The sequence below is a fragment of the Rhipicephalus microplus genome, chromosome 3, assembly GCF_043290135.1.
Source record: "Rhipicephalus microplus isolate Deutch F79 chromosome 3, USDA_Rmic, whole genome shotgun sequence".
Lineage (NCBI taxonomy): Eukaryota > Metazoa > Arthropoda > Arachnida > Ixodida > Ixodidae > Rhipicephalus > Rhipicephalus microplus.
Window position 1 is genome coordinate 139883312 of NC_134702.1, and position 22767 is coordinate 139906078.

General features: G+C 44.3%; 1 protein-coding gene across 1 annotated transcript in view; it reads left to right on the forward strand.

Annotated features, from left to right (window-relative positions):
- LOC119170767 (uncharacterized) overlaps positions 1-19363 on the forward strand; it is a 72858-nt gene extending 53495 nt beyond the window's left edge. Inside the window, exons 2-4 of the mRNA XM_037422027.2 lie at positions 6354-6824; positions 7912-8222; positions 14014-19363. Coding sequence (XP_037277924.2) covers positions 6354-6824; positions 7912-8222; positions 14014-16762 — 3531 coding nt within the window. The 3' untranslated portion in view covers positions 16763-19363. The remainder of the gene's footprint in view (positions 1-6353; positions 6825-7911; positions 8223-14013) is intronic.
- Positions 19364-22767: the final 3404 nt, after the last annotated feature.

Below are 22767 nucleotides of genomic sequence, written 5' to 3' on the forward strand. Positions count from 1 at the left end.
TATATAACTATTATTGATTTGTTTATTTATACAAGAAACACAAATCTCAACCTCAATTCTTCCCAGCTATACGTAACATGTAAGCGAATAAAATCAAAACCATCATGCTGAATAGAGTATATGTATGTTGACTGCTTTTCAGAGCTCGACATTTTGCCTCAGCCATACCAAGAGAAAGCAGAAGGAGAGTCCGTGTGGGGCTTTTTAAAGCAAGTATAAACTAAACAAACGCCCAAGAACAAAATCTAAACAAATAAAATGCTGTTGCGAAATATAAGCGAGTAGCGCTCGCGCCTCCACGAGGCATGATAGAGCGGACGGAACGTCGGCCGTGGTGCCTAGTGGTTTCTTGCGCTGGCATGGCATCAGAGCGACGGTACGAGAAAACATTTCAAAACAGCGCCGGGCCGCACAGCGTACACAGTTCGCACGCTCCACTTGTTCGCTAGGCCGGCAAAGCAAATCGGGGCGTTGTTGGAACAAGCACTGCCCTTGAGTAGCTCCGACTCAACGAACGGCTAACGGTTGCGTACTTCCCAGAGACAACAAAAACAAAAGAGAGAATTTGATTGGCAGTCTTTCGAAATCGATTACTATCGTATAAATAATCAGCTCTTCTTAGCTTAAGTTTACTTATACCTCTTGCGTACAAGAGCATCCAACACAATCAATCACTTTTTAGTTTTTCATTTTAGGCGAAAGTCTTAGGTGCCCTGTGAAACGAGAAAATTGACTGGCAGAGCTAACGGGAACACGAGCGATGCCGAAATCAAAATTCCATGATGACGCCATCATATGACGTCACCGCGACGTGACATGTCGATAGAATTTATGACGGATTTGCGACGTCATTAAATGACATCTTCGCTTGGTCGGAAGTTGGCCAGTCATGGAGGTGATACGACACAAGGTAAGGTGCAGAGTGTTTGCAATACCTCCATATGGCTATTGGAACATGGTGGGTGGGGCAGTATGACCACGTGTGCTGAGACAGAAAGTAAGATGGGTTCTTTGAGTCATCATAGGTGAAAGCATAAAGGACTGTGCTTTTTGATTTGTGTAGGTAAATGGGTGCATTCACATCTTGGTATGACTAGAATGTTAGCAATGGTTCTTCTAACGCAATTTACCTATAAAATATGGCATTTATTTGAATAAAGAAAGTAAACGCTCTGCAGTAACTTCATCTTGGTGCACGCGATGATTCCAGTAAATGTACGGTTAATAAAAAAAGTAGTTGAGGAAACAAACATAACCATCACGATCCTCTTTTATTAAACCTTTGGGTATTAAAGAGCCAGTCAGCAGGCTCTGACTTCATTTTTTACACCGGCCAAAGGAGCTCGGCAATTGCTAGAGTACACCATGGTGATCACATTTTCCTAATATTAGCGCGTTGCGGACCGCGCAGAGCCTCTATTTCGAAAAACAGTTCCCGTGCTCCTGTCCTACGCCTGATCAATCCCCCTTTCACGCGCGGCGACGGGATGTCGCTAATCGGTGATTTAACGTAGCGCGCAGCTCGTTCATTGGTCTAAAAAAGTCGCGACGACGGGCTACGCCTTCTTGTTCCCGTGGCGCAGAAGGGTGGCAAGGCCACGCGAAAATTTGAAACCAGTTGAAACCGATCTTCTGACGCCTGTAACTTCCTCAATATAGCGCGCATTTGCAAAATTTTTGCGGCTGCATGTTCGCAAAGAAAAAGTGCACATATTTGTCCTGATAACAATTTATGGACGTCGGGGTTGCTTACTAGCCCTTTATACAAGACATTACATAAGGAAAGTATACATATCTTAAGTATAAGGAATAATATAAATGCAGTGCTTGAAGAACAATTATGAAGTAAATATACACTACAAAGCTTTGCACATAAAAATAAATTAAATTGAGAAGGTGTATGAGATATTACACGCAATTGTTTTCCAGAGATGGCGTTAATAAATGCTGTAAGGTTAAAAAAACAAAATAAGGAAAGAAAAAACCTTTATTGAAAAGAAGATTTGTTTAGGAACTGGCTGGTGTGAGGGTCAGCCCAAAAGAAAAAGGCAGCAGCACTCTCAATTCTACTAGGTCGCACTCTTGAGCAACTACTCCATTGTTCCTAGGCTCAATGGTGGACGGCAGGAAGGATGGGTTGAATGCATGAGTTGTCATGAAAACTATAAACAATTTTAGAGTACTACAGTCTACGGGAGGGTCTTTTTATCATATATTCCGCATATAGAAGCACCACCATCCAGCGGACCTTCTAAGGACTAAACCAGAGGTGGAACACGCACACTTTCTTACGGCTTGCGCTTGGTGTCTACTTCCCACCTTTAACCATCTCGAGCTCATGGTATATACTAGTTCACTGTACTCATGGCACTGCGGCCCAACGCTCGCTAGAAATTTCGAAAAAAAAAAGGAGGTTACGCCCAGCGAGTATAACGTAGCAACCCTTTCTTGTCAGATAGTGCTCAATGTACATGCCAATGGCTGTTAATGGGGAATGAGAGAAAGGAGAATTCGGCTTTTGCTTCGTGTCTACTTCCCACCTTTAACCACCTCCAGCTCATGGTATATACTAGTTCCTGTATTCATGGCACTGCGGCCCAACGCTCGCTAAATCTTTCTAAATCCAAGGAGGTTACGCCCAGCGAGTATAACGTAGCAACCCTTTCTTGTCAGATAGTGCTCAGTGTACATGCCGATGGCTGGTAATGGGGAATGAGAGAAAGGAGAATTCGGCTTTTGCTTCGTGTCTACTTCCCACCTTTAACCACCTCCAGCTCATGGTATATACTAGTTCGCTGTATTCATGGCACTGCGGCCCAACGCTCGCTAAAGCTTTCTAAATCCAAGGAGGTTACGCCCAGCGAGTATAACGTAGCAACCCTTTCTTGTCAGATAGTGCTCAGTGTACATGCCGATGGCTGTTAATGGGGAATGAGAGAAACGAGAATTCGGCTTTTGCTTCGTGTCTACTTCCCACCTTTAACCACCTCCAGCTCATGGTATATACTAGTTCGCTGTATTCATGGCACTGCGGCCCAACGCTCGCTAAAGCTTTCTAAATCCAAGGAGGTTACGCCCAGCGAGTATAACGTAGCAACCCTTTCTTGTCAGATAGTGCTCAATGTACCTGCCAATGGCTGTTAATGGGGAATGAGAGAAAGGAGAATTCGGCTTTTGCTTCGTGTCTACTTCCCACCTTTAACCACCTCCAGCTCATGGTATATACTAGTTCGCTGTATTCATGGCACTGCGGCCCAACGCTCGCTAAAGCTTTCTAAATCCAAGGAGGTTACGCCCAGCGAGTATAACGTAGCAACCCTTTCTTGTCAGATAGTGCTCAATGTACCTGCCAATGGCTGTTAATGGGGAATGAGAGAAAGGAGAATTCGGCTTTTGCTTCGTGTCTACTTCCCACCTTTAACCACCTCCAGCTCATGGTATATACTAGTTCGCTGTATTCATGGCACTGCGGCCCAACGCTCGCTAAAGCTTTCGAAAAAAAAGGAGGTTACGCCCAGCGAGTATAACGTAGCAACCCTTTCTTGTCAGATAGTGCTCAGTGTACATGCCGATGGCTGTTAATGGGGAATGAGAGAAAGGAGAATTCGGCTTTTGCTTCGTGTCTACTTCCCACCTTTAACCACCTCCAGCTCATGGTATATACTAGTTCGCTGTATTCATGGCACTGCGGCCCAACGCTCGCTAAAGCTTTCTAAATCCAAGGAGGTTACGCCCAGCGAGTATAACGTAGTAACCCTTTCTTGTCAGATAGTGCTCAGTGTACATGCCGATGGCTGTTAATGGGGAATGAGAGAAAGGAGAATTCGGCTTTTGCTTCGTGTCTACTTCCCACCTTTAACCACCTCCAGCTCATGGTATATACTAGTTTGCTGTATTCATGGCACTGCGGCCCAACGCTCGCTAAAGCCTTCGAAAAAAAAGGAGGTTACGCCCAGCGAGTATAACGTAGCAACCCTTTCTTGTCAGATAGTGCTCAATGTACATGCAAATGGCTGCTAATGGGGAATGAAAGACAGGAGAATCCGGCTTTTAACTAACACGCACGCTGCGATTTTTTTTTGTTCAACAACGCACAGGAGAAATCTCCCACCAGAACCACCTTGCAGGTGAAAACGTAAGACTGGTTACGCACTACGACAAGGGACAAATGGGCGCCGCTTAAAGGAGCTTCGCCGCTAAAAGTAAACCTTGAACCAACAAGGCAGCTTCCACAATCTCAGCTGCCTGAAGTGACTGCATTTAGGGTGCTCAGCGCCTTCGGGTGCTGTGAAGGAAATAAAACAGGAATACGGGCCCTGCTGGCTCGGATTGAAAAACGGGAAGGATGCCAACTCTCTAAATCAGGCATCAGAGATCCACTCTTTGTGTTCTTTTTTGTTTTTAGAGATATTGTAATCAAATAGGAATCACTGGCTGAGAAGCAGCAGGCAGATGGAGGTGCTTCCATCTATCCTTAGCGGCTTTTTGTTCAATGATTTTAGTCACCATTCTTTCCGGAATATAAACATCCGAAACGCGGAAACGTCATTATATGTACACAGTGCTTCACTTACTTCCGCTTTCCGTCGAAGCGGTAGCGACGGCTCTTCTTCGCGGTTAGAAACAAAATAGCTTCAGTCAGTACTGTTCGTGTCAATTAGCCTCTTTAACTTCCATGTTAGTTTTATCAGCACACCGTCTCTCGTGAGCCTGTCATTTCACATTGTATGCGGAGAAGAAATTCACATTTTCTAAGTCAGTGGAATCTTTGTTATTTGCTATGTGAATAGCTTTAATTTAGAAACGTTCCGCAGATGAGCAAGCAATAGGGAGGAGATACTGTGAAATCTGCTGGTATATCTACTGCCGAACATGACCGTTCGCGTTGTGAACGCCACCTTATCATAAACTTAGGAATTTTCCGATGAAGGCGAAAATATAGGCCCGGGTGCTCAGATTTCGGTGCACGGTGAAGAACCACAGGTGGTAGAAATTTCCGGAGCCCTCAACTACGGCGTTTCTCATAATCATATGGTGGTTTTGGGACGTTGAATTCCACATATCAATCAAATATCAAATAATCTTAGCAATTGTGTGCGAGTGCACCACATATACACGCACTCAGTCACTCACTCACGCTTTCTCTGGCTAGGATGATGATAGTCAGTTCACAGTGCAAATGTATGAGTAAGTATGGTGCACACATACACCCTGAGCAAGGCTGAATTCGAAGGGTAGGCTTGCAGGGACAAGAAGCCGAGTTATCGTCGGAGAACTTTAGGTATCGTTGAGTCTTCATCACTACATTATCTAATAGAAGTTGGCAGCTAAACTTTATATGCTACAGTCGTACGTGAAACGTTGGCAGCTCTATATCCCTGTTGCCAAAAAGGTTTGAGAAAGTGCACGGAAGAACAATCTAGTAGTTAATCTAGCACTCGCAATCACGCACTCACTTATCCTGTCTCATATATATGACGATAGGCGCCACGTAACGGACGAAGTAGTGAAATGAGCAAGAATTTGCGCATGCTGTGGCATGAGATGTCAGCCCAGTAACGGTGGGAACAGGCCCCGTTGCTGAAAATTCTGTGCCAGAGTCGACCCCGTTGGTGACGAGTGAAAAATCCTGACAAATGTAAACAATAAAGATCACGATTCCAGCTTCAATCGAAACGAGCCTTTTTGTGTGACAAACAAGTATTCTGCCACAGTGCCACAGCAGTGCTCTCATTTTCTTTAGAAAACAAGCTTTATAAAGCGTCACGCCGGAGGAGCACCACCAGTGGTTCCAGTCTTCACGAACGATGTCATTGCACTGCTGTGACTCAGCAATGTATTGACAAGCGTTGATGAAATACGGTGAAAACCGCTGCTTCGAACATGAAGATTGCTATTCGAAGTTATATTCCGAAGTTGATTTTCACCACAGCGTGCGATTCATTACTGTGAAACGGACGCCTGTGCTCTAATCTGAGTGAAAATGTGACGTTAATCTACGAGCTACCCTTCCAGAGACAGTATGGTCGGCGTGTCTCTCAAGCGCACGGTGTGCGCATAACTGCTAACTGTACAGATTAATCACGGTCCACCACCTAATGTGTGGAATTAAGCACAAAATGCCACGCAATAGGATTCTCACTGACTGCTTCACCCGAAATCGATTCTCAAATTGCGTGAGATGCGTTAATTCTTTTTTTTCCCTAAGGCCTATATTTTGTGTTCGGGTTAGCTGGCAATCGGTGGTCTGTTATTCTCGGATTTCATAATTTTCTGAATTCGAACAAGTGGAACATTACACAATCAGAAAAGGCACTGAAGTTGTTGAAAGGATGTATTTTTTATTGGTGCAGGTCCTCTGCTGCTGGTTGGCAGCAGAAGCCAGCGGTCAGCGCTTCCAGCAGCAACGACTGGAAGAGACAACAGTGGAACGGCACCCGCAGCAGAAGCAAGAGGATGCACCGTATTATCAGGATTCCACCCTGCCGCGATCGGCACCGGCCATACCTCGCTACTATCCTCCAGCGCCCGTTCATTACGTCAGCATCGGCGAGAAGCTGGACGGCGAGTACCGGTTCGGCTACGACTCCGGTAACGGGCCCCTGGGACACAGCTTCCGCCAGGAGTTCCGGCTTCCCGATGGCAGCATCCGCGGTTCCTACGGCTACGTGGACTCCAGGGGACACATGCGCCGCGTGCACTACACAGCAGGCAAGAGCGGCTTCGTCATCCTTAAGGACGAACGCATTTTGGACAAGGAGCCCCCGAAGGACACACTCCTCGAAAAGGACGACTTGCCCAGCACCACGGCTTCCCCTGCAAAGGTTTTGGCTGGAACGTTACGTAATAATGCACAAAATTACCGAAACGAGCAGGCCGCAACGTGTGAATTTAGCTTGAGAGCAGAAAAAGAACGAGGGGACGTATAAAAACTGACGAAAAAAAAAACGATTATTGTTAGCTGTTTAGATCACTTGTGTATTGACTACTACCCCCTTCCCCAGTACAGGGTAGCCAGCCGGTCTGAGAACTGGCTAACCTCCCTGTCCTTCCTCATTTATTCCTCCTGTTTGAGGTACATCATGGCAAACAGGGCGTCCACGAAGTGTGAAAGCAATGATAAAATCAATTTATGAAATAGGAATACGGTCAATAATGTAAGAGTCTCTTCGAATTAAGGTCTTATCACCACATAGTTGAGATAATAGTTAGCCTTCAATTAGCTCAGAAATTGGAAAAACTGCTACCTAAAGGTGTTGGCACCGGGTGAGACCCCACTTCGACGACAGAAACATATACAGTGGTGCTTTCTATCTGCAAATAACTGCAGTGTGCCTTACGGCTGCTCCAGGCTCACCATAATTTACTTCAATCAGTAATTTAATTTAACTAATGAGTATTTGAATACCAAAGTTCAATTCAATGAGTACGTGTACAGTTCTATTGGGCTATAGTTATTCGAAGGCGTCTGCTATATAGATGACGGGTGAGCTGGTCGTTTGTATCTTTTCATAACACTATTTTGTATGTCAGGTTAAACCGAGTGTACGATACAAAGCTTTGTCTGTACTGAGACTTCTCGCTCCTAAAGAAGATTTGCACAATGTTCTATACTAAGTCTACACTAAGTTTCAAGTATCGCTGGTAAAATGCATGAAGATTCTTTTCGCTGAACATGTTATTTTTGGCGCAATGCACGAAAGTTAAAAAACAAAAAAAAGGAGGACAGGTGAGCTTTATCTGTCTTTCTTCCTTTTCCGTCTTCATGTTCTAAGCTTTGCACCATAAATAAAACCTTCAGCGAGCTTGTGCACCTACTGGCCCAGGAAAAAGTTCTTCATGAAGATTGTGACGCACACTGGATGTTTTTGTTTTGTTCTTGCTTCGTAAACTGCCTCCTGTTCTTCGCAGAGCGGCGAAGTGCCACAGCGAGCCCAACAGCTACTGCCACGAGCGCCGCAGTTCCAGGAGGAAAGCCGCAATGTGGAGACGCAGCAGTTGCCCAGGGCCCAAGTGGCACCCGTGCCACTGCCTTCCAAGTCGGCGCAGGAGATCCAGGCCGAGTACTTCCGTAGCCGACTTCACGCCTCGGGCACTGTGGCCCGCGAGCAGTACGCTGAACCAGACGCCGTGGTTCAGCCCACCGTTGTAGCCGAGGAGCAACCTCCGCAGCAGCCCCCGCAGAAGCCCCGTATCGCCAGGCCTCGCCCGCACAGGAGGAGGTACGGACAGCAGCGCCACTATGACAACGGCGGCTATCGTCGCCAGGTGTACACGGGTCCTCCCGTGGTAAACAAGATGCTGCTTTCCTACAACATTGGAAGGGGCTATTACTGAAGCGGCCTTTCGTAGAAAAGCTTCCCAGAATCTTTTACAAGCCACCTGGCTAAACCGCGATTAACTAAGCTGGTTACGCTATTTAAACCCACCATATACCTGACACTCGACCCAGAAACATGTGATGTATTTTGCTGCTCAAACCAAAGACGAACACATTATAAATTCATGAGATCATGATGTGGCATTGATTGCAAACCAGCGTAAGAATGTTCCTTACACGTAGATCATCAGAGACTAAGCAGCTCAAGCAAAAGCTATGACATCACTGATCTTGTGGGCGACAAATATTTCAAAGGCAAAATATTTCTCATTCCATACAGGGGCAACAATCATTCGTTACATGGAAATTTGATAAAAGGCCATCGATACACGTACGACACCGCGACATGATGCTTGTAATTATATTTTCTCTCTCTTCCTGCAAGGATCTAGCTTGCTTGCTCACTCCGCCGCACAACGCATTTTTAAGCGCACTTTGCATCGATAAATTGTCAGCCAGTCTAAATGTGTTACTCTGCTTCCTTTCTGTTCTTTCTTATAAGTTTTGTAGTGTTTCGCACTCACCGAGGCGATATGATTTCAGCCAATTATTTAGTTGTGAGGGTCTTTCAATGTGCTAACACCATAAGATATAAACCATTTTCAACGTCACTTCTAATTGTTTTAAAGACGAGTAGCTGCATAACAACTGCTGTCAACGAGCTACAACATTTTTCATGTTAACAAAGGCAGCTTATACGCAAGCTAGACTTAAAAATCGTACGTACACTCGGTCAGTTAATGCCAAAGTGTGGTCATCCCATTCCAAAGGACTGTCACCTACGTATATGGCTCTCTTAAGCTTTTAGGGACCACCCTGAATGGTTGTATAGAAGGCATTAAAGTACTGGTTGCGTGACCTTCCCATATATATATATATATATATATATATATATATACAATATATAAAGTCGTACAAAGCGAGCCGTTTTCGTTTCACAGTTGGCGGAAAAATGTTTGGTTATATACAAAGCTTCACAGCTATGATAGCTACAGCTAGACATATAGACAAGTCTTAATGTGTACCAAGCTCAGAAAGTTATATGTCGCCTATGCAGTGACAGGGTCTCTGACATGTAACTTGCAGTGCGTTGTACTTAAGATGGCGATTTGAAGATACCATGAAAATCAGCCTATGTTGTTCACACGCTAACAAATGAAATGAAAAACGCGTGGAAATGTAAACGTCGCATATAAAGGATGTATCAATAAAGGTACCACAGACCCATTCGTCCTCTTGTCACAAAACAAAGGTGTGATGGGAATATAAGATGTCCAGCACGACGTTGGAATAATCTCACAGGGAGCTGTAGAACGTTCACAAGGAAGGGAGATCGCAGTGGTTCGCACAGCATGATCGATAGCGTAATAACGCAGGGGCTTAATAAGGAACGAGAAAGAACATGTACAAGCGCTACTTTTCAACTGACACGAGAATCCTGTTGATGCCATGGCAGACGGGCATATTCGAGGGCTGGTTGTGGCTGCATATGGTACACAGTGTACATGTACGTGTCATCAACGTTTCACTATGTATACCAATAATTTGCTATAGTAGTGGATGCACGCACATCATGCCGTTATCAGCGCAATACGCTTTCATCAACAAAATATATAAAGAAGAAAATAAACAGCTGAAATACAATACTTATATATTCACAGAAGTGTCTCATTTCTTCTCCCTTAAGACGTTGCGAGGTAAGGTTGAGCATGATTTAAGCATGAGTGCACGTATGCATGGTCAACATGAGCATGTATACACATTAGCATGCGTTGAAAACTTAAGAGCGTTGCTTCAAGTTCCTGTTTGGCCCAAAGATCTGCATGGTCACATATTACAGCGAAAGCTTTTATGAGATCAAAACTCGAGCCCAGCGTGGCGCCGTAGTTGTCCGCCACCACCGCCACCACCACCCGTGTCCATAACCACATCGCAAATAATTAGAAAAAAAAACCTATTAGCAATGACGCAGTGGGGCTTAAATCCGGATCCGCTGGGCACCAGCTTAGTATTCTACCACTGAGGCACGCCGGTGCTTGGAACTTCTTGGCAAACTTGCCTTACGCAGGCTTGATGTAGAGAAAGCAGTCGCATTATTACGACTTGTAAAGCATTTTAAAACAGCGAAAGAAGACCAGTCGTTGCACAAATGTGAATAGCATAATGAGTGGGTGCTCATTACAACCCATTACAAAAGCTTGTTAAGGTTCCCCATCGTCGTCAGGCACTGCATAAACAATCGGCACAAAATTCTTTGCAAGTGTTTAGCGGAAACCACGCTTCTCAGAAGAATGACAAAAAATAGCATAGCAAATGCTGACTTACTACCCAAAATGACTATTAATAGGGCTGTAGTGGTTGTCAAACAAGTGTGCTTGCAGCAGTTACCCAATGAGTGTTTAGAAAAGCCACTGAAATGTCGCTCTTCTAACTTTCGCTGTTACTATGCTGCGCCTTCTGCGCAGGCCTGGCGTTATTTTTTTTCAGTGAGGAAGAAAATAAGAAGTTTGATGTGTCCCTGAATTTGTAAATTACCCGTACAAAGGGAATGAATGTCCATATTTTTAGTAACTCATGCACAAGAGACGTGTAAACTGGGACAAAACTAAAGCATACTACGCCCCGCCGTGGTGGTCTATAGTGGCTAAGGTACTCGGCGGCTGACCCACATGTCGCGGGATCGAATCCCGGCTGCCCTGGCTGCATATTTGATGGAGGAGATGCTGTAGGCTCGTGTGGCCAGATTTAGATTCACGTTAAAAAATCCCAGGTGGTCTAAACCTTCAGTGCCCTCCACTGCGGCGTCTCTCATAATCATCTGTGGGTTGAGGGACGTTAAACCCTACAAATCAATCAATCAAGGAAAAAATCAAAGCATTCCACAAGTCATCGACGTCAGTTTTTAAGCAAAACATTTGTCTGTATCGTGTATGTGCAACTTGGCGGAACATTGTTATAAACTTGAGGCTGATTTTTCTCGGTTTCTATCACTACTATTTGTGAACATTTAGGCAGTCAGAGATATTTCGTTCACAAATTTACAAGACAGGTAGTAACTAAGCCCGCTTTATGATTTTCGCCCCTGCAAAAATATTAGCACTCAGGGGCGACTTGTCATGACTGCTGATCATTTTCTTTCGTAGGAGAGAGTAACGCTGATGACTAGATCACAAAAGTACGGGTGGGACATAGGATACATATCTTTGTCAAGCCCATTTAACACAGCCTTATCGTATTGGTGGTTCACTTCCACATAGTTGTGCAGAGCTTCAGGGACAGACAGAAAGTGTTGTCACATTTAATACTAACAAAAATGAACTAACTATATGGCATAATTGGCTATTTTTGTCGAGTTTCTGGTTTATTGCGCTTTTGGGTGGCATGTGCCACGTTGATTCATCACTTTTTCCTTTTTTAGTTCACTTCTGTTCATTTCTACCTTACTATCAATTGTAGGTTTTTTAGCTAATTTTCTAATCAGCACATGCGTTTTTCCTAGTTTCTTTTCTACTTTTCGTAGCCTTGATTACTGATATTGTTTTTGTTGCCCCACACCCAATCTTTTGTATGTAATCGCTTCGAGCATTCAAGGTGCAAATAAATGAAATGAAATATTTTTCAATAATAAATAAACAGGGAATGCCCATTCAGATCAAGCGTTTTTCAACGCATACGAGCGATTTTCAAACCATGCTACAACACTTTACAACTTCTCAGGGATTTCAAACAGATATTCTTGGAAAAACTAATAATGCTATAATAATGTATATGAAAATTTTCTATGTACTGAAGCAGAACTACTTCAGTGAAGTGCATAATCTCAACTAAGGCAACCTTACTTTTTAAGATGCTGTTTATATCACTTTGCAAGTAAGTAACGCAGACTCCGCCAGGTGGCGGAAGGGTTAATGAAAAGAAATTAACCTGCATATATTTGTTTTCTCGTTCAAAAGCAGTTATGAATTTTCACTGCAAGCACAGAGGTAACGCTTTATGCGCATTTATTTGTGCATATGGCAAGGAAGTCCGCGAAACATAGTACAACATTACATTTACACATAGATAGCTGATCTAACGGAAAGAAATTGTTCGCTCAAGGTGACTACTTAAACTATCAATACGAGGACAGACTGTTTAAAAAATCTGCTGTCTGAAGAGTACACCTATGCAAAATTATGACCGGAAAACACGAGTTTTTTAGATAAATAGGGCTGTCTTACCTCACCGCCAAAAAATACAATCAGCGTTATGTGAAGCAAAGTACTCTACAAAACAGAATTATGTATAAGATTACTATTTGTATATGGATACACTTAAGTGCAGATACAGGTACTCTTTCAAGAAGCGATCTCGCAAAGCAAATAACAGTCAACTAAAGACTAGATGATTGTAAAACACCAGTCGTGCACAGGCTTGTATGTCAAAGTAAACATTCGACACCAGTCTGACTGCTAGTGTCTATGAAAATTTTCCATGTAATGAAGCAGAACTACAGCTTCAGTGAAGTGCATAATTTCAACTAAGGCAACCTTACTTTGTAAGATGCTGTTTATATCACTTTGCAAGTAAGTAACACAGTCACCCCTGAGGAAGGAACCAAGCCAGTTCCGAAGCGTCCAGTTTAGACACTAACCGGACGAAGCGTCTGGTTGGAGTCTAAATCATCTCCCAGGCTTGTACGTATGTGAAATCTCATTGTTATTACTTATGCACAAGTGCACGTGGGTAAAGAATGCTGAAAGATGAGTGAGTTGCCATCAGTGCATCTTCAGTGAAATAGCATGGAAGGAGAAGATACAAACAAATAAAATCCTAATAATCTGTATCGCTTCTTTCTTTGTACCATCTCGCCACTTAACTTGATCAAACAAAACTGCATAATTATTTCAGCGTGCAGTTACGCTGTTCACTGGCATTGTATTCGCTGTGGAAAATGGGGGAGGAGGGACATAAGTAGCTATGAAGGCACAAAATACGAATTCTAGTATTGGTTGTACAAGGTGCAAGAAACAGTAGTTTATGAATATGTCATTTGAGGCTTCCATTTGAGCCGAAACTGCAAGTTACAGCACGTAGATGAATTAAAAAGAACTCCTTATAAAAAGATTCGTCCATGGTCCACCTTTCAATCTTTAAGTTTCTTTTGAATAACATCAAGAACACTATTTTTTGCAAGTATTGAAAAAATATTCCTTTTATACCCGAAATGAATCTTGTATGTTTACACAGACATCAAATCGCTTTATCGGAGCTCGGTAACTTTTCACATCAATGTGGCACGCATGGTTTAGAAGATTTTGATTGATAGATAGATATGTGGGGTTTAACGTCCCAAAACCACCATATGATTATGAGAGACGCCGTAGTGGAGGGCTCCGGAAATTTCGACCATCTGGGGTTCTTAAACGTGCACCCAAATCTGAGTACACGGGCCTACAACATTTCCGCCTCCATCGAAAATGCAGCCGCCGCAGCCGGGATTTGAACCCGCGACCTGCGGGTCAGCAGCCGAGTACCTTAGCCACTAGACCACTGCGGCGGGGCAAGATTTTGAAGGGAGTCATGCATGAATAGTTTTATTGTAAACTTGAAGTGTCATTTATATTACTTTGTTCCTATTTGTTCATTCGTAGGAAGCGCCCAAAGAAGACTACCACCACCACCTCCACCACTACCACTGAGGCTCCCGCACAGGAGGTGAAGAGCGAAGAAGCTACCAAAGAGGAAGAGTCACCAAAAGTCGTTGAGGCACCGGAACCTCAACCCTCACCGGCTCCTCAGCGCCCCTCTTCTATCGTGAGACCGAGAAAACTTCACCGACCACCTTTGGCTCACTTGCCCCCACCAGGACAGCGCCAAACGTCCGTGCAAGGACCACCTCCTCTGCAGTCACCGCCACTAGAACAAGGACCACAACTGGCACAGTTTCCAATTCCAGAAGTGCGGAGGCCCACTCAACTTCAACGGGTTGCGACCGAAGAGCAAGAGCTTCCACAAGCTCAAAGACCTGTTCAAGGTCACGGAGCTCCGCAAGTAATCCAAAGGCACCGGCGACCTCCGGCCACCGCAGCACCGGATCAAGAGCGTCAGCCGCAAGGGCCTCGAGATATAGAAGTTCACAGACCGCCTCAGCGCTTCGGTTCGGCACGACGCCAATCCCATATTGTGCGCGAACCAGAAGTTCAACGAGCCCCACCCACACGCGCTGAGCCAGCCGTCGAACCCTACGTGCCACCGCCATCCATAGTCGACTCAACACATGGCATTGCAGCAGGAACAAACTTCGGCTTCGGCATGCGGCTGAGTGGAAGGCGCTCCTCACAGACCATTGTGGCGCAGTCAGATCAAAGCCGTGACCCCGACGTTCAGGCAGAGGAGCGACCGACTGTTTCACCGCGCCACAGGAGCCGTTACCATACTACTAGGCGAACTCGCCGACCCACGCTCTCCATTGAATCTGAGTTTCCCAACTTACCGGTAACCAGGGCACCGCACCGAGCAGCCGCTGGTTTGTCATCTAAGAGAAGGCGAGTTAAAGTATCTAGACCTCTACAGCTTCCACAAGTATCCACTGAAGAAGTCACGACACCTACACCCACAACAACTACCCCGGAGCCTTTGCTAACGACTACTTCCAGCATTGTGACACCTGGTACCCTTCCGGTCAGCACTGTATCCTCGACGCCTGGGCTGGTGACTCCCGTATTTCCTTCGGCAGAACAGTCGTTCTACAGAACGCATGGACTTCCACAGGGTCCTTACAACACGTACGGCCAAGCTGTCACGGTGCCTCAGCAACCGTTAACTCAGCCTTCTCTATTGACTCCCCCAGTCACCCAGGCCAACACGGCGGCTGTCACTCCGGCACCTATAGAAACGCCTCCATCAGCCAGTAAAGAGCCTGATACCTCCCCTGTTAGGCCTGTGGACCAGCCAAACACAATCGTGTCACAGCAGAGACCACTACTAGGACAACCAGGGGCGTTCCCACTGCCCCCTCGTAGCCAATTGGGACAGCCCTCTTTGTTACCCGGGCAGGCACCACCACACCTAAGTTCTCCATTCCTTCAAAGGCCCATCTATCAGCTGCCAGGATTTAACCCTGGACAAGGTCCTCCTGTCCCACAGCACTATTTTCCACCCCTTGGAGCGCCATTTGTGCCCCGAAACAGCACATTCGTAGAAAACGTTCCCGTGCCAGGCCAGCCAAGGGTACCAGAAGGTGCTCAGGCACAACCTCTAAGGAACAGGACATCAGAAGCTTTTCCCCTTCCAGTTCAACGAAGCTTTGTTGACGCTTCGGGGGCGGCGCAAGGTGGTTTCGGACAGCAGCGACCAGCGTTGGCGAATCCATTCCCTGCAGTGCAACCCGCTCATGTGTTCGGACCTCCTTCTGGCAGCGTTCCTCAATTTGGCGGCTTTCAAAGCCAGTATCCCGCGGCCCCATTTCGTGGTGCGCCAACGCCAGGGCTTGTCGATTCCCAATTACGCGGTCAGGCTCCACTGACACTTCCCAACCAAGCTACCGCCGCTGCTTCCCAAACAACTCCAAGTAATCAGCGTAACAGTTTCGTCACAGAAGCGACACCAGGTGGCAACCAAGCAAATGATTTGGGAACGACGCCTTTATCTCTAAGCTCTCCCTCCACGGCAGCCGAGGACCAGTATGTGGATGATGTCGGCACCACTTTGCAACTACCCACACCTGCTCCACCTCCAGCGCCCTCGCTATCCACTCTAAGTGGCGATAGGACAACTTCCGCACCATTCGACTACCAAACGCCGAGACCTTCAGGCCTACAATACCAAACTCCATCAAGGCCGGGCGAACAGTTTGCTACTTCACCCGGTGTGCCTCTATACCAGACGACACCTAGGCCAGCACTGCAATTTCAACAGTCTCTCGAACCACAGCAACGAACAACTCTGACTCCCCAGTCCGAGCCATCTGCTCCTGGAGCACCACCGTCAAGCCAGAGCCAGTTTCGACTCGGCACACCACAGCAACAACAACAGAACACTCTTGGTGCTCAGCCACAGCTCAACAGTATAGGAGGGGCACAGCAAGGTTACGATCCTTTCCAGCAGCAGTTTGGAGGTGGATACCAGGTTGGAAACAACCTGTTCAGTCCAGTTCAGCAAACGTCACAGGACCTCGGAGGTGGCTACCAGTATCCAGATTCTGGTCCATTCCAGGCGCAATTTGGGGGGCCCTATCAGCCCCAGTATACCACCATTGATGACTACTCACAGTATCAAGGATCTGGTCTAGGCGACATAAGAGGAAGTGGGACAAATCAACAGGGATACAGGGCAACGACACCTCCTGTCGTCGACAGCAGATTGCTTTCATATGACATCGGGGTTCCCTACAGGTCATAGTATTCACGTCACTTCATATTTCGACGAATGTCGGTATTTTTACGTTACGTCCAGACATGAATGTACAGAGCGTAACAGTTGGGCAGCTTCTGTTTTTAGGTATTTGAGGCGCTTGGGTGCAAGAGATTTAGATTGGTAGTCTCTGGACGAGAAGACAAATTTACGATTAGGGTTGTTCGACAAGGGCTGTGGATTGTACGTGTGCATCCGACTATATTGCTTTGTTAGCGCTTTGTTTCGTTAAAAATGGTAATGGTAAAAATATCTTTGCGATTACTGATGGAACTATTACAAGCTTCACATCGAGGGCACGACACATGTAGGTATGGTGTACAGAAAAAGGATACATTCAGTTTACATCTGTTATTAGTAGATGGGGCTTAGAAGTGTTATATTGCAGCATGACGTGATTATTGAATTATCACAATATTGGAGGAGCTTGACTTGGCGTTTGTTTTATTTGTATGGAGCTTAGTGGTATGCTTGTGAGCATATGGCTAGGTTAGATAAACACGTCAGTGAAACATCTTTATTCAGACCTTCAACGTTTCTTTAAAGCAATATTTTCTGGTGGACACCTACATGTCTATTTTAGAGCGCATCGAATGATTCTGTGTTTGCATGCCTATGTGTTCGTGCTCTACCTGCTCATGCACTTTTAATCACCCCAAATAACCCATTGTATTGTTCAGTCTAAAGCTGATTTTTTCTCATACTGTCCCCTCAGGCATGCATGTCATCTCCATTTTCACTTCTTTGGTGAGGAAAAGTTGTAGCTGTATGGAACGCATTTTCTATACTTAGGCCATACTTAAGGGAACTGAAGGCAGCAGTACAGTTTCATCCTTTAAAAGCGAAGGATACACAAATTTAAGGTGATTAGAATGACTGAAACGACGCCAGAGTTTCAATTACTTGTGAATATGGGAATGTTCATGCCCTTTCTCTGGAACGTATGTGACTTTCAGAAAATAGCAAATGCCTCCAGTCTATTGAAGAAAGTTCAGTTTCGGATGGCTGATTATATTGGCAATATAAAATGATGGAATCAAAGTGAATCAAAATATTCAACATGTGGATGTAACTCGCCTTAGAATATTGAAGGATTGAATGAATGATGACGAGACTGGAGAGCTGCTTGATTTTGCTAAAAGGTGACGAGAGCTTCGTAACCACATTGTATAAGCAAGCCACTCATAAATGGCTCATGATGCGAGAAAAAATATCGTGAGTTGGCTGAAAAAATATTTTTCTTGCCTAAAATACAAAAAATTTTGCACACATTTACGAGCAAAACTGGCGATAATGAAAATCCACAGCTGAATTTTTCAGGGGCAAAACATTCAAATAGAAATAAAAAGTACTTGAATCAGATGCTGTTAAGACATGTAAATGGCCATTAGCTTTGCAGTAATACAAAAATTCCTGGAGTGAACTGTTCAGTATAGAAGATATGCTGCTGCTTCTTTCTTTTTGCATGCCCAATTCTCAGGACAAAATATTTTTCATATTTCTAGTAGGGGGTGACTTCTCTTGAGATCCTGAACTTTTATATCTTTATTCGCCTCACTGCAACTCTTACGGAAGGCTTGTGTTACATGGGACAGAATGTCTGAACCGTATATGTGATGTCTTCATGTGAAGGGTAGAACCTTGTTTCAGCAGACTGGTGATGCACTGTTCACGACATACGGGCAGAATAGAACTTTCGAGTTGTTCAGTACTTGGCTATTGCTGGACTGGCGTTGGTAATTTTTTTGTATTGTTCTTAAAAAAGATCGTTCTAGCATAGCTGCTCTAACGTGGAAGGGGTGCTACCTGCGTTAAAGGGGAAAAAAAACTACGTACTGCTCGCTTCAGCACTTGCGTAAAAGACCGCACGTCCTACACTGGTGTAAGTAGGCTTTAGTTACCGAAATAGACATTGTCTTTCTATATCCTCCACACGACTACGAATGAAAAAAAGATCGAAGATTGCGAGCCCAAGGTGAACAGTATCGTACAATTTTTTTCTCATTTTCATGAAAATGGTTGTCGACCGAAAGTTCACGCCCAGATAGCGTGAAAAAAGTTGCGTTGAGAAAGACATAATGGAACTTGCGATTCGGTTGGTCCAGAAACTTCGTATCTCGTCCTAACTGAGGACAATTTGTTGGAATTTCATTCCTTCGTGAGGTCATCTGCAACCACCGGGAAAGTTGGGGTGCTTTGAAGAAATGTTCAGTTTTGTAAAAGTCGCTTTCAGGAAAGTGAATTGCTGCCGACGTTCTCACATAAGACGTCTCATGTGGAGCACCGGAATATGGAGCTGCAAAGTACAACAGGATGATGCCATCTGAAATTCTGTTCCCTCAAAGCATGTCTTCTTAGTAATGTGCACCAGCACGTATCTGTTTCCTTACAATCATGAGTTTGTCTGCGTAACGAAATGAAGAGTGCAGTATTGTTTGCCAATATATGTGTATATATATTTTAATGGTGTTTTAAGCTAAACGAAGCACAGAGTACAGCGCTACCTTCTTCACTTGTTGACCGTGCTGTGTTTGTTATGACAAGATTTTACTTTATTGTTGTAATAAATAAAAATGTATTTGTTATGTACGTGCGTCTGCTTTATGGTCTGTCACTTCTTTCCCATGTCGATTGACGCTACTATACTTTTATAAACTTCTTGCTAGTAAGCAGAGAGAAGGTGCACGCTAAACCAATTTCTAGGTAAACTGAGTGCTGTTACACTCGAAGCATGAATAATACTACGAGTGTAAATTACACAAAGATGCGCAGGAGGACGAAAAAAGTTACACACCGGAAAAACGTATTGTAATATCATGCCTTCAATAAAACCGAACACGATAGAAGCCGACAGGAAGGAGCAGCAAAATAATTATCAAAATGCAAATGTGTACATAAAAGCTCCAGAGAGCGCATGCCATCACGCTATCATTTAGATTAAATGTTATGTGTAATGGTATAAGAAGGGCGATTGGCACTACCTTTCTCTTAAAAAAGAAACATGTATTTCTAAAAAATGAGGATTTATGTACAACTGATTTATTGAAATATTACTTCGACATCGGAGGTAGTGTTTCAGTGCACATAAGTTTTTCAGAATCGACGTTTTACAAGCGGTAATTTTAGTTAGACTTGCCTTCCTTAAAGAGCTGGTTACAAAATCGATACAATCAGCGCTTTCATTTAAATAAAGTCGGTGCACTGCGAAAATATGTACACACACGTTCTAGCCTTAGCCGTCTCTGAAGCGTGTAAGTGCGAAAACAATTTACTTCGAAAGTGTTTTGAGATATTTCATAAAAGCATACACAAAGGAGGAGTTAGTATCAACCAAATCACGCTTGAATGTGGGGTATACCGGGCTCTCCGTATTTCAATTTTAGGCCCTCGCCGAAACATAAAAAGTTTTTCAAAGATGTCAGGGACCTTAGGCACGTTTCATAGCTCCAAGCGATGCACTATCGATGACCTGCTGAGTGTGCAGGTGGTGCGCTTTGTCGTGAGACCACCTGAGGTGACTTGTCATGCTGAAGAATCCGGGATACTTGTAAGTTTATGATAAGTAATTTATATCTGATATAGCCTCGAGGCTTATATCTAAACTGTGCATTGCAAAAAAAATCACAGTTTCATCGCAAGGAAAAAGCAATAAATCTGATAGTTACTAATTCTAATGTAATTCAAAGTTAGGTTAGCAACTAGCCCATGCGAATCGCTTCACGTAACTGCACAAAACAATGGCGTAAGAGAATACGGCCACTAGACGGCGAAGAGCGGTTTTCGCAGTCTCTTCGAGTTGAAAGCACACACGTAGAAAGATATACAAACCACCTTCGGATGACAAATCCTTCACTGTAGAGAACGAGAATGAAGACTTATTGGTCATTAAGAATGCTAGCGGTTATGAATTCTTTCGGTGGGCAAAGCAAGTGCTCATTTAAGAAAAAATTGTGGGTAGCAAGAATGTACAAGAAATGAAAATGTTCGTGAGCCTGACAACGAATATTTCACTACAAGAGGAAGCAAAAACACAAGATATGGCAGCCTAGAAAAATGAATTCTGGCCTATTCAAAGTAAATTAACTTAATGCACAGAAACCACTTCTACATGGGCTATAATTTTAGTTAATACCACCATGCTCACCGTTTCCTGACTTCTCTGCGCTGTCTTTTCAAATATGCACACTTCCAAAATGAGATAAAGAAGTTTTCGGGTATAAATTGGCAGCAGCAAGCACAGGACGGAGTTGACTGGCGGAACATGGGAGAGGCCTTTGTCCTGCAATGAACGTAGTCAGGCTGATGATGACGATGATGATAGTGATGATGATGATATCAGAAGACTACGCGTCGCCTAAAGTAGCGATACGTTAACCTCTGAAGAAATTCATTGGTGGCTCTTGGAAAGTTTTCGCGCATGTGGGGAACTACACAAAGGTATCATTTTCTGATCTCTATAAGCCTGCAGTTATACCATTTTTAAAATGCCAGTGGCGTAACTAACTCGGTAGAGGTAGGCTTCTGTTATATACAAGGACAAGCTATTCTCGTAACTATACGAGAACTCTTCTTGCCTATAACATAGAGCAATGCGTCCTCAGCGCGTGTAGCTTCTGCCAAGTATTTCCTGGCGAATTAGCACTAAACGCATGGGCCGTGGTTACAGTATAGTATTGCACAAATTCGGTTGAAGACACCTTTCTTTCCTTCTGAATTCACGCATAACGTAAATTTCCCATATTGTATGTCTGCGAGCAACCTTCTTATTCTTTCCATGTTTATAAATGTTGCATTCGCGTAAGTGCCACACTTTGTCGCATATAAGCTGCCCGTACAATGGCTCCCACCCGACTTTAAGTTCGTTTTTTATAGTATTGTTTTTGGTACGGGCTGAAACACTGTATTTTTCGGCCGTAATGTAAGCAAATGGTATCAGAATAGTCAATAAAAAGTAAATAATGCATCGCGAAATGCATTCTAAAATGACCCTCGCTGCTGGATACGCACTGAATAACGCTCTTAAGGTGTCATATCTATTGCTTTCTGCTTACGTAAACCTGTTTCTTCGAAAGTGTTCCTAGAATCATTAAAACAATACAAATTATAAGCAGTGACATTGCCGCCGATTCCCTGAGACTCCGAGTCCCGGCTTGATCTACGTCTGAGTGAGTACAAGTGAGTTGACTGATGAGTGAGTTTGCCGACCTATGAGGGGACATGACGCCCTCTACAAGCAAGGCTGTCCCGATTTTTATCCAAAGTTTTCCACACTTCATTTTAAAAATGACCGGACAGCAATGGTAGCATACCATGAGCGTTCCATTCATAACGAACGGTAACCATTGCACCAAAAGCCCATTTCATGGCTAGTCGGACGACCAAGCGCCCCAAGCACTCCCAAGGTGAAAGTGGTGCTGCCACTGTCACTGAAAACGTCAGCATAATTTATGGTTATTTTTAGTGCAGTTTTCTGTGGTTACTGTTTTATAGGGCAAACCACGCATATGTACAGTTTGCTACAGCAAAAAGTTTGCTGTTTTATAAGGCAAACCACGCACATCTAGAGTAGTGACAATTTGGAAAAATTTTGAAGAAAAATGGCGACTTTTTGGCGTCTTCTTGCTCGTCGTTTAGCGTCATTTACTCATAAGTCAGCGGCAACGCTGTCATAGGCATTCTGATGAAATGTGAAATATTTAGAGGCTGACCAAACATTTGTCGCATTCCCTGTGGATGGGAAATTGCAAATATTGCGATCGCCTTCATTCTATTCAAAATAAAGCACTAAAGCGCTAAACATTACGACACATCTTGGGGCCATCTACATGACAAGCCAGTGCGCATAACACCTCACTTTTAGAAGAATGGGCTTGCGCTGTGTAACTTTCGCCAATATCTACTGGCTACTACCTACGCTACGTAACTTTCCCAACTACGACCACATTACACCGAAAGTCAAACTATACAGTCTGTCTACTTGCTGCTCTGTTATA